At 42.4% G+C, this 13,954-nt stretch overlaps 1 protein-coding gene across 1 annotated transcript in view; it reads right to left on the bottom strand.

Moving 5' to 3' along the window:
- The window catches only part of SNTB1 (syntrophin beta 1), a 196,726-nt gene that overhangs the window by 85,775 nt on the left and 96,997 nt on the right, over positions 1 to 13,954 (bottom strand). The window contains exon 3 of the mRNA XM_059671804.1: positions 10,610 to 10,832. Coding sequence (XP_059527787.1) covers positions 10,610 to 10,832 — 223 coding nt within the window. The remainder of the gene's footprint in view (positions 1 to 10,609; positions 10,833 to 13,954) is intronic.

Genomic DNA, 13,954 nt, shown 5'->3' with positions numbered 1-13,954 from the left:
GTACTTTCTCCAGCCCCCAGCTTTGTCATAAAGGAAGAGGACATTCCCTCTAAACCTCTGTCACTTTCAGAGGAGGGAACAAAAATCCATCATCCAGTTTATTTCTTAGCTGTGCTGCCCTGTCCACTCCCTGCTGCACTGCCCTTGAGTGAAATAAACTCTTTTCTCTGAGCCTTTCGATGGTCACTTCTATATCCAGCTGGCATCACTGTGGCTAAAAGAATTCTTGGTCCAAACTCTAGATGGGGCACAACACCTTTTATTAAGCAGAAACCTAGACATCTTGATGTGGGGCTGTCCAAGATGTTTTTCTCCGACAAGGTCAGGACATGAAAAGTTTGGGTTAACCACATTTTTCTTATAGCTAGTTAACAGTTGTCATATACACGTCAGAGCTATTTTCAAAGAGGCAGAATATAATTACACTTCTGTGATTTTTTTTCTACTTCTGCCTGCAGATTAGTTCTCTGCCCTTCTCTGCCTTGCTCTGTGCTCCAAGACATCAAACTCTATGTACTAATCAGCATCACTCAGGTCGCTAGCCTCTTACTTCCAATTGTGTGCAGTCAATCAGAAGCATGGGCAGGACATTCTAGGGTGGGACCACTCTTTCTCTCTGAGGGCTCTAGTCCTCACCACGCTGTGGTAAAATGCTCCTTTTGCTCCTCCGTCCCATGGGTTGGAACAGCTTCCCACCTCTGCTAAGCCCTGGGTGCTTCTCCATCCATGGTTGGTTCCTTTAGAACAGTGGTTCCCAACCTTCCTAATGCCGCGACCCTTTAATACAGTTCCTCATGTTGTGGTGATCCCCAACCATAAAATTATTTTCGTTGCTACTTCATAACTGTAATTTTGCTACTGTTATGAATCGTAATATAAATATCTGATATGCAGGATGTATTTTCATTGTTACAAGTTGAACATAATTAAAGCATAGTGATTAATCACAGAAACAATATGTTATTATATATGTGTTTTCTGATGGTCTTAGGCGACCCCTGTGAAAGGGTCGTTTGACCCCCAAAGGAGTCGCGACCCACAGGTTGAGAACCCCTGCTTTAGCACGACCTGCTCTTCTGTAAATAGTGCCATCATTAAACAATCCCCAGTGAACACTTTAAGAGTGTATGCTGGCAGGACCCTGCCTGGCATCCTTGTACTTAGTGAGCGATTTCTGTGTGCCCTTCTAAGAACTGGCAAATACAAAAGGAAAACTAGCAATGCTGCTGTCCTCGCCATGTTTGAAATTTCAGTTAGGCAAGTCATACCCTGACTCCCACTAGGACATAGGGCCAGGTGTGTGCCTGACCACAGCTGTATGTCCATGGATGACAGAGCAAAACTGGTTCTGAACTCATGTTTCTTCATCCCTCCAAGCCCATTTTATCCCGAACTTCTGCAGATTACATCTCTTAAAATCTCTCAAATTCATCCAACTTCTCTTAGTGTTTCTGTCCTGCTCCAGTAGAAACCAGGATTGTTTCTCATCTCAGGTTTTGTAATAATCCTCTAAGGCTCCCCCAGTCTCCAGTCTTGCCCCCTTCCAGTCCACGCTTACAGTGAAGCCAGAGGGACCCGTGTGATGTCAGTCCCACTACTTCAGACCCCTCCACCATGAAACGGCTTAGCTCTGATCATGACAACCTCCCCAGACTCTGGACACTCTTTTTCTGGTACGTATAGGTTGTGCCAAAATGACTGAACTTCGTCCGGTTCTTAAGAACTATGTGTTTTTTCTTGCCTCAGTGCCTAAACTCATACTATTCCCTCTGCCCTTCTAGCCTTCCTCCCCCAACCTTTGACCTGGCCAACTTCCATTTCACTACTAGAGTCTCAGTGTAGACATCACTTCCTCAGACACTCCCTGTCCTCTCCAAAAGCAGAACTTTGCATTAGGTAGCTTCCCTGTGGGGAGCTGACAAAGCACCCTTCACTTCCCTCCTCACCTTCCTGTGGTCCTGTTGTGTAATTGCTGGCTGGCTTGTACCTATTCCCTACAGATGGTAGGCCATGTCAGGGCAAGAACTCTCAGTGCTGCAGCCTCAGCACCTCGCAGAAAAACCTGAATGGTCAGTGCTGTTTAAAACTTGCCCAGCCTGCATGGCTCAGTGATTGAGAATTGACCTATGAACCAGGAGGTCACAATCGATTCCTAGATGGGACACATGCCCGGATTGCGGGCTCGATCCCCACTGTGGGATTTACAGGAGGCAGCCGGATCAAAGATGTTCTCTCCTCATTGATGTTTCTATCTCTCCCTCTCCCTTCCTCTCTGAAATCAAGAAAAATGCATTTTTTAAAAACTGTTTAAAACTTGAAATTTAAGAAAGAGAAAGCAATCTCAACCAGGTTTAATAGACCAGCAAGGTCAAAATTCCTATTCTAGTATTATTTAGGAACAAAGGGAATATCTGTGAACAGACATGGGCCCTGTATGTCAGACTAACTGTATGTGCAGCTCTCTGTGCCCTGACCCCATCCTCCATGAAGGAAAATAAAATTGCACGCATGTGTGAAAGGGAGGGCAGAGACCTCTCTGCGAACTCCCGTCTCTCTCCATTCTCTCCACCCAGTGGTAGGTGATACCTGCTTGAATAGAGGATAGCATTGGGGTTATTTTCAGAAGCTTCATTATCTCAGCTGGAAAATCCTGGGACAGCTTTTTGCAAACCAAATGGAGTTCAATTAATGTATCAAGAGTAAAGGATCAGGACCTAAACACTGAGAGTCAGCATTATCAAAAATCTCTCAACACCCTGATGGTTGAGTTCAACCTCTTAAAGTACTCTTAGAAGAGGGAAAACTGAGATTTTCCCGGAAATAATCCTTAGAGGCACAAACATGAGCTAAAATGAACTAATTTTATTATGCATTAATGAAATCATGGGGCCCTTCTTGGCAAGCCTTCTCCTCCACTCTTTTTCCCAAGGCTAACCAAAGACAGTTAAATTCCTTTTTTAAAACTAGCTTACCACTGCCAGGGAAATCTTACTAATTTATCTCCCACTGATTAAAAATGTATGATAATTAGGATGAATCCTGAAGTTAGTTTATCTTTGGAGGAAATGTTTCTTAAAAATAACAAGGCTCTAAAAATGTTGTTTAAGCTCATTAAAAGGAACCTTTTGTGCACTCTGTTGTATGCAAAGATGCACATTATGCAAGGCTGCTTATTGGGAAAAACAATATTGGCTTGGTCATTCCAGTTCATCTCCTCTCCCTTAAAAGATCCCAGTAAAAAAAAAAATCAGTAAAATAGGTATAAACCCAAAAGGGAATATGATAAAGCAAGAGTTCAAACAGCAATTGAGTCAGGTAGAGCCACTAAGCCAGCAGGTGGACTTCCCCTAAGGGGTCCCAGACTCTGAGAGGGCGCCGGCTGGGCTGAGGGACTCCCCCAGGTGCACGAATTTTCGTGGACCGGGCCTCTAGTTATCAAATAAATAGGAGAAACTTTTCCAGACCTCAGACATGAGCCTGTGGATTGCTTTACAGATGGGCTGCAAAATGAATGATAAACATCCATTTGCTTTTTAAAATATATATAAATCTTTTAGATGTACTTGATTTTTAAACTATCCACCTTCATTGTTTTGATAACCTTTAAACTTTCATTTAAAATAGCTTTGAAAGGGGAGCATGTACCTATTTTCTTAGGTCTGTTATGAATGCTACAAGGCATACCTCCTTACTCTGTCTCACCGTGTACACCTAATAATACTATTGTTTAGAACTTTATTTTGGGGTATTTTTTTTTCCTGACTAACTCAGCCTTGAACATCCCCTTCCCAATGACCTTTACATAAATTGTTGAAATGTTATTATATATTTCACTTCCTACATTTCTCAAATGCAGAATGTGAGCACTGTTGAGTCAAACACCAAGGTCATCACTCTTTTTATGCATACTTTTTATAGTAACAAGATAGTTCACTAGGGGTTGTCTAAGTTAGAAGCAAGGATAAACAGGTAGGTAAGTATGTAGGTAGGGGTGATAGATGATTCATAGACAGACAGATAGACAGATAGATACAGATGAAGAAGCATAACCAAAATGGTGCTCCTGGTGGTTGGTAGAGGCAAATTCACACTTTCAAATGAAAGTGCTAGATTGTCCAAAAGAGAATACTCATGGTTCTATGCTGCTTGTTTGCTTGTCTTTAATTTTAAACATAGTGGTAAAAGGTTAACTTATTTTGTTAATCACAGCTGATAAAATTGAACAAGTGACTTTTGTTCATGATATATACATAGCCATGTGATGAGGTTCCAGTTCCAGCAAAATGGTGTTTACACAAATTCAGAAAACCTTCTGCTGTGAACACCTGGATATGCTAGATAAGATATAAGACCAAAAAAAAAAAAAGAAAGAAAGAAAGAAAAAAAAAGATATAAGACAAGTTTACTTGCTTGTGTTTTCGTGTAATACTGAGCTTGTAGGAAGGGAAAGGAAACTCCCAGGTGTCAAAAAAAAGAGTGTGAGGGCAATGAAAACCAGGATCATTCAAACTGATCACAAGGCATCCTGGGAAAATGGGGTCGGGGTAGGGTCATGGCAGGTAGTGGGTTGAGTAACAGTGGGTGGGCTGAGGACTTAAAGTTTGAGACACAGATGGCAGCTAAGGCTTTGCAATCCCCTGAGTTAGGAAACTGGAACTGAGGTTCCTGGGGTGTGCCAGACATGTCAAAGGCTGCAAACCTCTGTGAAAGAATGCCTTGCACAATAATCCTTGCCTAACAGCTTGGGGAGATGATCTAAGCACTTTGCTGGAGAGGAAAAACAAAAACTTTCCCCTCCCCTTAAACCCAGATATGAGGATATTTTATATTGAAAGCTGCATTCATGCCATGGTTATATTGCCAGGAAGTAGAGGATATCGACATTAAGTCTAATCACCACAACTATTATATGTGGTATTTGTAAGCACAATTTATAGATAAGAAATCAGAGTGATTAGATAATTTATCTAAAGTTAAAGGCAATAAGTGACAGGATTGGGATTTGAAGCCATATTTTATAACTTCAACTCTAGAGTTTTACTTGGAGATATTAGTATGTAGTTAATTTGGGCCTCTGTTTTATTTTATTTTATTTTCTAAAATATATATTTATTATTTATTTCAGAGAGGGCGAGAGAGATAGAAACATCAATGATGAGAGAGAATCATTGATAGGCTGCATCCTGCATGCCCCCCACTGGGGATAGAACCTGCAACTCGGGCACGTGCCCTTGACCGGAATCAAACCTGGGACCTTTCAGTCCCCAGGCTGACACTCTATCCACTGAGCCAAATCAGCTAGGGCTAGGGCCTCTGTTTTAAATATTTCAACTGTGTCCACTTATTACAGCACCATTATACATTGATTTTATATTTTCCCTTTGTTTCCAAAGCATAAATGTTAATCATGATCTGTGGGCAATAGTTTCAGTTATGAGGCTACCACGGTGTGTCCAACCAAGAATTAAGACAACAGAACCAAGAAAGTACATATTTTGTGAGCCCCTTAACAGAAGAGGTGCTTCTCACAAGGGCTTGCTGTGGAGAGAGATGGATATAAGTACCCCGTGGAGCTTCATTCTGGATGCACTAAAAAAGGGAATTGTCCAATAGTGATCCAAGTTTAAAGAGTATAGTTGAGAACACTACATATGGTATATGTGTGTGGTGGGAGGGGGATAATGTGCCCCCAAACATTGTGAATTGTTCACTTGTGCACCACAAATAGAGATGTGCACTGTTTTTGAAGAAAGGTTGTGTTCATAGCTCCATAATTTAACCATGAAGGCATAGAATGGCATTTATTACTAGCATCCATAGTCATGACAAATGCTTTATTCGCCACCCAACCTGGTCTATCTGCTGTCAACCCAGTGACAGGTTTGGCTAATAGATTGCCCTGGTTTCCTTAAGTCTGCTCAGCCTGGCAGGATAGAACTGTGCTTTGACTTATTCTCTTACTCCTAAGGCTATTTAGTGGAAGATTTTTTAAAGAGAAGTTTTTGAAATGGTAAAAATACCAAAAATGGACAGATCGACAGGCCATGTGTCATTTATTAACATATCATATATTTGTGAATGCCTGACTTGTATCAAGCAATGTTCTAAGAAGCTGGGATATTAAAATGAAAACATGGGATGCTCCAGAACTCCTGGGTCTTCTGGCTTTAAGAACTGGGTAGACAGTGGAAGATAAAACATCTCTAGTCACATGGGGTGCCATCATGGACAGATAGATCTACCCGCGAGGGAGCGTGGGACCTGTGCTCTACCTGTGCTGAGGCTTCACAGGTGATGAGGAGGCTGTCCGGGAGGCAAGTGAAGAACGTGTACAAATTGTTTAAGTTTGCTGCAGCATAAAGGCTAAGATGGGGAGGAGCTGGAGGCTTAGGGAAGATCCAAAACCTCCACATGGGGTTTGTACGCAATGCTGGGGAGTTTCTACATTACTGAAAGGGATAGGGCATCATTTTGACCAAATGTATGAGTTTGGAGGGTTTCACATCCCTTTGGCCAGCTGGGTGTAGGGTAGCTGGTAGTGGGTGGGGAAGGAGCAAACTACTAGTAAAAACAAAGCACCCAGCAGGACATATGTCCAAATGGCTTAGATGACGGAGGATGTGGCCGGCACTAGGGTAGTGGCTAGAAAGACAAGCTGAATATGAAACACAAAAGATATTTAAGAGGTAGAATTAAAAATAAATAAATCTTGTAATCATTGACAGCCACTAGCAGTGACATATTCTTGTGGATTCGGTGCCTGCTGGGTGACCTTTTTTGTGGAAAGAGCAGCAATCCTGCCTGCTGTTCTATGGCTGTTTCTATTTGAGAGATTGAACAGTAGAGATTTTAATGCTAACTATAAGTAGCTATGTGTCACCAAACAAAGGGATTAGTCCTGAGACGGTGTGGCATTTGTCATAGGTCCTTAGGTTTTAGCAGCCAGGAGACCATTTAGTCCTGGCCATGGTGTTTATAGTTCAGGTGAGCAGGTGCTCAAGTTGCAGGTAATGGGGGGGGGGGGTGGTTAGGAGACTGGACTTGGTGTCAGCTGGGCGTGGGTTTGAATCCAAGGTCTACGGTTTGCTTCAACTTTCATTTCTTATCCCTGTGTCATTAGATGTCTATTCATGCATAAGTGGTGGAACTAACATTCCATCGTGGAGCAAGCTGACTCCAGAGTCCACACTCTCCCTTTTCCCTTCTTTCTCTTTATATTTAATATGTGCACTGTTTTCATGGTTATTACTGTTTTTAGAAATGCTGCAATTTCTAAAGTTAATTTTATTACCAGAAGTTGCTATTTCCCCTTTGCCCCAAGAATTATGTCATAGAGAGCTTTTACAAAATCATGAAGAAAAGCCTTCCGTGCTTTGGTTTGGTTATGTTTTCTAGTTTTATTCCACTATCATCAAAGGACATTGTTCGTGTTATTTCTACTTTATGAAATTTACTGCATGCTTTGTGGCCTAATCTATGGTTAGTTTTGTGAATGTTCCATGTGAATCTGAAAAGAAAGTGTGTTCTTTATTATCAGGATACAAAGTTTGTGATGTACTAAGATCTCTGGTATTAAGTATGTTGTTTGAATCCTCACCTGAGGATATGCCCTGTATTCTTAGAAAAGAAGGGGGCCAGGAAGAGAGAGAGAGAGAGAGAAGAGAAATACTGATATGAGAGAGGAACACCCATAAGCTGCCTCTCATATGTACCTCAATACATGCCCTGACCAGGAAGTGACCCCACAACCCCCTGGTATACAGGACAATGCTCCAACCAATCAAGCCACCCAGCCAGGGCGGGTCTTTTCTCTTATAAGTACCGCGCGCTAACCGATTGCGCCACTGGAGCTCCAGGGTCTTTTCTCTTTATTTACCTTTTGTCCACTTGCCCTGTCCTTGGCCTGAGAGTGGTGTGTGAAATGACCTAATATTAGTATGTTTCTATTTCTTCTCGCATCACCTGCAGGTCCTGCCCTATGGGTCACTGCTGTGTCATTTGATGTACATTCATAACTGTTGAATGCTCCTCGTGAACTCTGGCCTTTAGCATAGACCAGTCCTTTTCTGTCTTGTTTTGTCCTTTTCAATCTGCATTTGATCTGTCATATACCAAGATCAAAACTGATGCTGTCTGTGGCTGTCAATTTGCATTTGCCTTGGATGCTTTGTCCATCCCTATATTTTTGCCTTTTAAAATCACCTTGGGTTAGGTGTGTCTTGTATTCAACAGAATCCACATTCTGACTAGTACATTACCCTCTGCCCAGTGTGTAACTGGAGTCCCGTAAACTTTTAGTTCTCTCTTTTTTTTCTTCTCTTTCTCAACAGGGGTCAAGACTCACCTAAGTCCCTAATATGTACGTGTGTTTCCAGTTTCACTAGGAATAACAGACAAAATCATAATATATTTAAAGTATACACCATGGTGATTTGATATACATATACATTGGAAAAGGTTAATTTTATTATCAGAAGTTTTGGAACTATCTGGACTAAAGTCCCCTCCTGGACCCTCTGGCTTAGCGGGGTTGCCATTTCAGTCCTGCCCTGACAGCCTCACCCTCCAGCAGGCCTGGCTCTGCCTCACCACCTGGGAGGCCCCACATACACTCATTCCTAGGGGCCTTGATGAGCACCGAGAGAAAAGTTTAAAAATGCATTCCCTCAACTGGCTTGACAGAATAAAGTTTCCGATATTTGAACTAAAAAATGATGGCTCCAAAAATATTCTTTAAAATATAATTAAATGCCTTGGAGAAAATGTTATAAGTCCACAGCTGGAAGAAACCTGAGGAATCATTTCTTTGAGCTTTCTCTCCAATGCATTAATCACTTCCATGATACCCCATATTTTTTAGTCTCTGCATTTTTCTGGAAACAGTAAACTGATACTGTCACCCACTCCAGAGGCATGAGTTTGAAGCCCAGCTAGCCCCTATATTAGCTGTATGATGTTTGGAACTTCTATAAGCACCGAATCTCAGTTTTTTAATCTACAAAATGGGGACAATGGTAGAAACTCAGAGGGCTGTTAAGAGGACCAAGTGGGGTTAAAACACTAGATAGACCATTAAAAAAACATACCTATGGGCTGGGTACACCTGTAGGCTGCCACTTTTCAGTCTCTGATCTGAAGCAATTAGCATAATGCCCAGCACAAGACAGGCACTCAATAAATTATAAATTCATCAGATCTGAAACCTTACACACCAGACTCTTAGGAGAAAGGGCATGTTTGATAAGAGGCCAGGGAAGAGGAAACTCAGAGTAACCAGGACATGAACTGTAGGCCCAGGAAAGTGGCAGAAATTGAGGGGATACACACCAGAGAACAGATGGAGGTGGCTTATCTAAGAATGCTGCCTCCTTCCCAGTCTGCTTACGCTGACTCATCTTTTGCTGATACCTGCTGACTCTCTCCTACAACTACTGATCTCCCATCCCTGTGCAGATGTAACTGACAGAGAAGGGGTGGGGCAGCAGGGTGGCCCTGCAGCTGGCTGGAGTCCCAAAGGCTTGCTTGCAGCTTCCTTAGAGAGCGCTTATTAGGAAGAGAACAAAAACAGCATTGAGCAGCAAGCCAAGGAGGCAACATTTGCCCTGCCCCCATTCCCTTTGGCTTTTCCCCATCAACTCTAGCACCTCGCCAAATATTCCCGACGCGGGTGGGTTGCAGCTGTTCCACACATGTTAGAAATGAGGGCCAGTGGCTGTTCCTATTTTTAGCATTTGAGTGTGGATGCAAAGGTCACCAAGATCCCCCACTGGCTGGCTCACGTCCCCTCTCTTTTCTCTACATCTCTCTTCTTTTCCTCCAAGATGCATGCTTTCTGTTCAGATGAGTTAAAGGAAGACTTTTGAGGGAAGAGAGACCCCAAGTATTTGCTGATCTTGGCTGGATGCCTTATAATTGCCATGGACTGGGTGACATAGCTGTCCTGTGGCCTGAGAAGTCACGTACAGACTTTGCAAGAAGCACCCCATGCTTGGACTGGAGCCACTCTTTTCTCTCCTGAGCATAAAACGAGGTTTAGAGTAAAAAGTAGTTTCACATATCCTCCATCTGACTCTCCAAATACACAGTGGAGGGCGGTGAGGCCCGGAGAGGCTGACTTGCTTATTACTACCAGGCCTTAGTAATCAATCTTATTATATCTTATATTCATGAAAGGCTTTCCTGTGCGAAGCACTCCCCACCCCCCACCCCCCTCTAATCCTCACAGCCCAGTGAGGTGTATATCTCAATTATTCCCATTTTATAGATAACAAAGTGGAGGTTTAGTGGTTTGAGAAACTTGCCCTAAGTCCCATAAGCTGAGTGTGGCAGACCCAGAGAAGACACTTAGGAATACACCTCCAATTCTTCATCTCTTTCCACAACCAGCACTCGGTGCCGATTCTTCATGAGGATGAAAGAAAGGAGGAGGAAGGATGGACCATGAGAGGGAGGGAGGCCTGGCTTGAACACACACATTGTCTCAGCATTGCCCTTCCAGGCTGTTCTTTGGGAACCACGGAGAGCTTTCAGAACAGGAGCTCAGCCCTGGCAAGGGACCGCACGAAACCTCAGCGGCCGAAAAGCTGCTGAGAGCTTTGGTCCTCTTTACCTGTTCTCTGGGTCGGCCAGGGCCATACTCCGAGTGACATAGCACATCCTGAGAGGGATGCTCTTCCGGTCTCTGTGGAAGGAGAAGGGCTGGGAGGACGATGCCAGAGGGTCCGAGGAGCCACTCCCTAACCGCGGGGATTCGGGCGGAGGCGTTTCCCATCCAATCTCCGACACAGGGGAGCCTTTCTTCACGTAGGGTGTGGCTTCTCTCATGTACTTCACTGCAAGCAAACAAAGACAAGAAGCTCTTTTAAGTACAGCAGGGTGGAATGTGTGGAAAATCTGATTGAACGTTTGAAACTTGCGTTAGACAAGCTCTTCATACTGGACCTCTTAAATTCTAAACAAGATTCAGAACTGTTCCTCACATAATAGTTACCCTGTTATTGAAATTATATACCAACGTGGTTTTTAGAACGTGAGAATTACTTTCAGCTTTTTTCAACTAGGACAGCTTCTATCTTTTCTGACTATAAGTTGCATTCTGGGAAATGGGCTGAAAAACAAATGGGCAGAGAACGGGAAAGCATAACTTAGACACAGGGACCCTGGGTAGCCATATTCACCGTCCATGTCACCATTTTTCTGTTGAGAAACAACAGGCTTTGTCAAGTTAATAGTGCTAAGAACATATGTGTAAAAAAATTGCACAGAACACATTTTCTATTGGCAAAAATCTGTAATAGCAAAAATATTAGATGTAAGAGCTGAAAACAGGAACAACCTAAATGTTAAAAAAGGACAGATTAAATAAATTGGAAGACATCCATATTTTAAAAATGAGATAATAGAGATGTTGATATAGAAAGACTTGTAAGGCCCTAGCCAGTTTGGCTCAGTGGACAGACCATTGGCCCTTAGACTGAAGGGTCCTGGGTTCGATTCCCATCAAGGGAAGATACCTCGGTTGCAGGTTTGATCCCTGGCTCCAGTTGGGGTGCATGTGAGAGGCAACCAATCGATGTATCTCTCTCACACTGATGTTTCTCTCTCTTCCCCTTGCTTCCACTCTCTCTAAAAATCAATGGAAAAATATCCTCGGGTGAGGAATAATAACAACAACAAAAAGATCAGTAAGATCTATTATTAGTTTTAAACAAGTAGAGAGCAGAACATATGCTGTAATCATTTTATGTATAAAGTCATAAATATATATGCTTGTATGTCTACAACTATTTCTGGATGGAAACACAAGAAAATGTTAACTGTAGTTAGCTCTCTGGAGGGGAAATAAAAGTCAAGATGCTGGAGAAACAGGCCTTTACTAGTACTATTCCTTTATTACCCTTTGTACATTTTCATGTTTAGACATATGCATCTATTACTTTACAAAATTTAAAGAAACAAAAACAGTTTAAGAGTTAAACAGACTGAAATTCTGCTTTTTGATGTTTTCTTGGTCTTAAGAAGTTACTTGCCTATTCTGAATTTAAGCACCATCTAAGTTGACAGGGCAACTAGATTCTTAGAACATGCAGCATAAACTTCCTTCTGTGGCTCATGGTCTGGTTCTCTGCTGTGTGGGGAGGACTTGGCTAATTATTACAAGCTAGAGGCCCAGTACACAAAATTCATGCACAGGTAAGGTCCCTAGCAGCTGCCGGCCAGGGGTGCCTCCCTTCCTCTGGCTGCCTGCTGCTGCCACAGTTGCCGGCCCGGCCCCTGGTGAAACTCCCAGTTGAACTCCTGGTTGAGGGGAAAATTTGACTATTAGGCTTTTATTATATAGGATGGCAGTGGATTGGAATGGGTGCAAGATAGGGGGCATTTCCTCTAGACCTTAGATGATTCAATTCTAGAAACTAGTACCTTCACTGTGCAAGACATAGAGCCAAGCCTGGCCAGTGTGGCTCAGTGGTTGAGCATCCACCCATAAACCAAGAGGTCATGGTTTGATTCTGGGTCAGGGCACATGCCTGGGTTGTGGGCTCCATCCCCAGTAGAGGGCATACAGGAGGCAGCCGATCAATGATTCTCTCTCATCATTAATGTTTCTATCTCTCCCTCTCCCTTCCTCTCTCTGAAATCAATAAAACATAGTAAAAAATAAGTAAATAAGGACATAGAGCCAGGTTTATAAACATGGCAGAAACACAAAACATATAGATTCCATACTCAGGAATTACAAAGTCATGGGTGACTGTAGTTGCTGATGTCCCATCTGATCCTTTACCAGTGGGGCTATGTGTTGGCTGAGACCAACTCATAGCTGTCCCCTGTTCTGGAGGACTGCTCCTGGCCCAACAGAAGCCTCCCTGCTTTGGAGACACTAGGGCTGCTGCCCAACCCCTCGGACGGAGACACTGCTTCTAGGGAGCCCCACCTATGACATCGTGATATAATCCAAGTACATAAACTATGGCACATGTTTTATACAGGAATAAAGTACCTTTGAAGAACTCATGAGAAAAATGGATCGAGGAGCACTAGTAACAGATTAGGTTCATGACAATTTATAAGCAGATCAAACGTGCCCACAGGCATGCAGTATGGATCTATATTGGGAGAACCTATCCTAGATATTAGAAACAGATATATTAACTCAAGACAGAGGAGATGTCACTTAGCACCAACACATATTTGAAAATACAATTTCGGGGTTGCTGAGAACTTGTTAGCACAAGATGCAGTTACAGAAGAAGAAAGGTGATTCCTGGCCACTGTATTTTAAGGAATATTATTTGTTTCTTTGTAATATATTTAAAGAGAAACACAGACATACCTAAGAGCACGTGTTGAAAATTTAGGGGGACAGATTTAAGTTGTCTAAAATGGAAATAAATAGACCTGTTTTGAAGATACTGAATTTTCCATATCTAAAAATAGCTTAGTAGAAGCTAAAACACTGTTTAGCTTTGTATATTGTAGAGCTATACTTGTTGATATATAGGGGATTCAAGAACCAGCTGAGATTGTTTGGAGAGTATCCCTTGCTTGAATTATCATCCTTCTGGCCGAAGCAGGGGGTATGTGTTGTGAAAGTGAGATTCCAGGATGCTTCATGGAGTGGGTGGTATTTCAAGTTGGCCTTAGAGGGAAGCTAGGACTTTAAAAAGTAGAGGTAAGAATCACAATCCAAAATTAAAAAATAAATAAATAAATTTTAAAAAGCACACAAATAATTGCAATCCTTTTATATAATGTACTCTGGTTTATCATTTTTATTGCAATTCCCTAGGAAAGGAAAGTTGAACCTCAATTTCGAAGAGGGCTAAAGAAGGAACATTTGTCATAAACCTAGTGATGTACCAAGTATGGAACCCAGTGCTTTCCTCCACTTTCCACATTTAAGCTTCAAAATAACCATTTAAAGCCCCACTGTATATATAAGAAAACTAGGTTC

The sequence above is a fragment of the Myotis daubentonii genome, chromosome 17 (assembly GCF_963259705.1).
Source record: "Myotis daubentonii chromosome 17, mMyoDau2.1, whole genome shotgun sequence".
Taxonomy (NCBI): Eukaryota; Metazoa; Chordata; class Mammalia; order Chiroptera; family Vespertilionidae; genus Myotis; species Myotis daubentonii.
The sequence above is the reverse complement of the archived record's forward strand: the minus strand, read 5'-3'. Positions and strand labels throughout refer to the sequence as shown.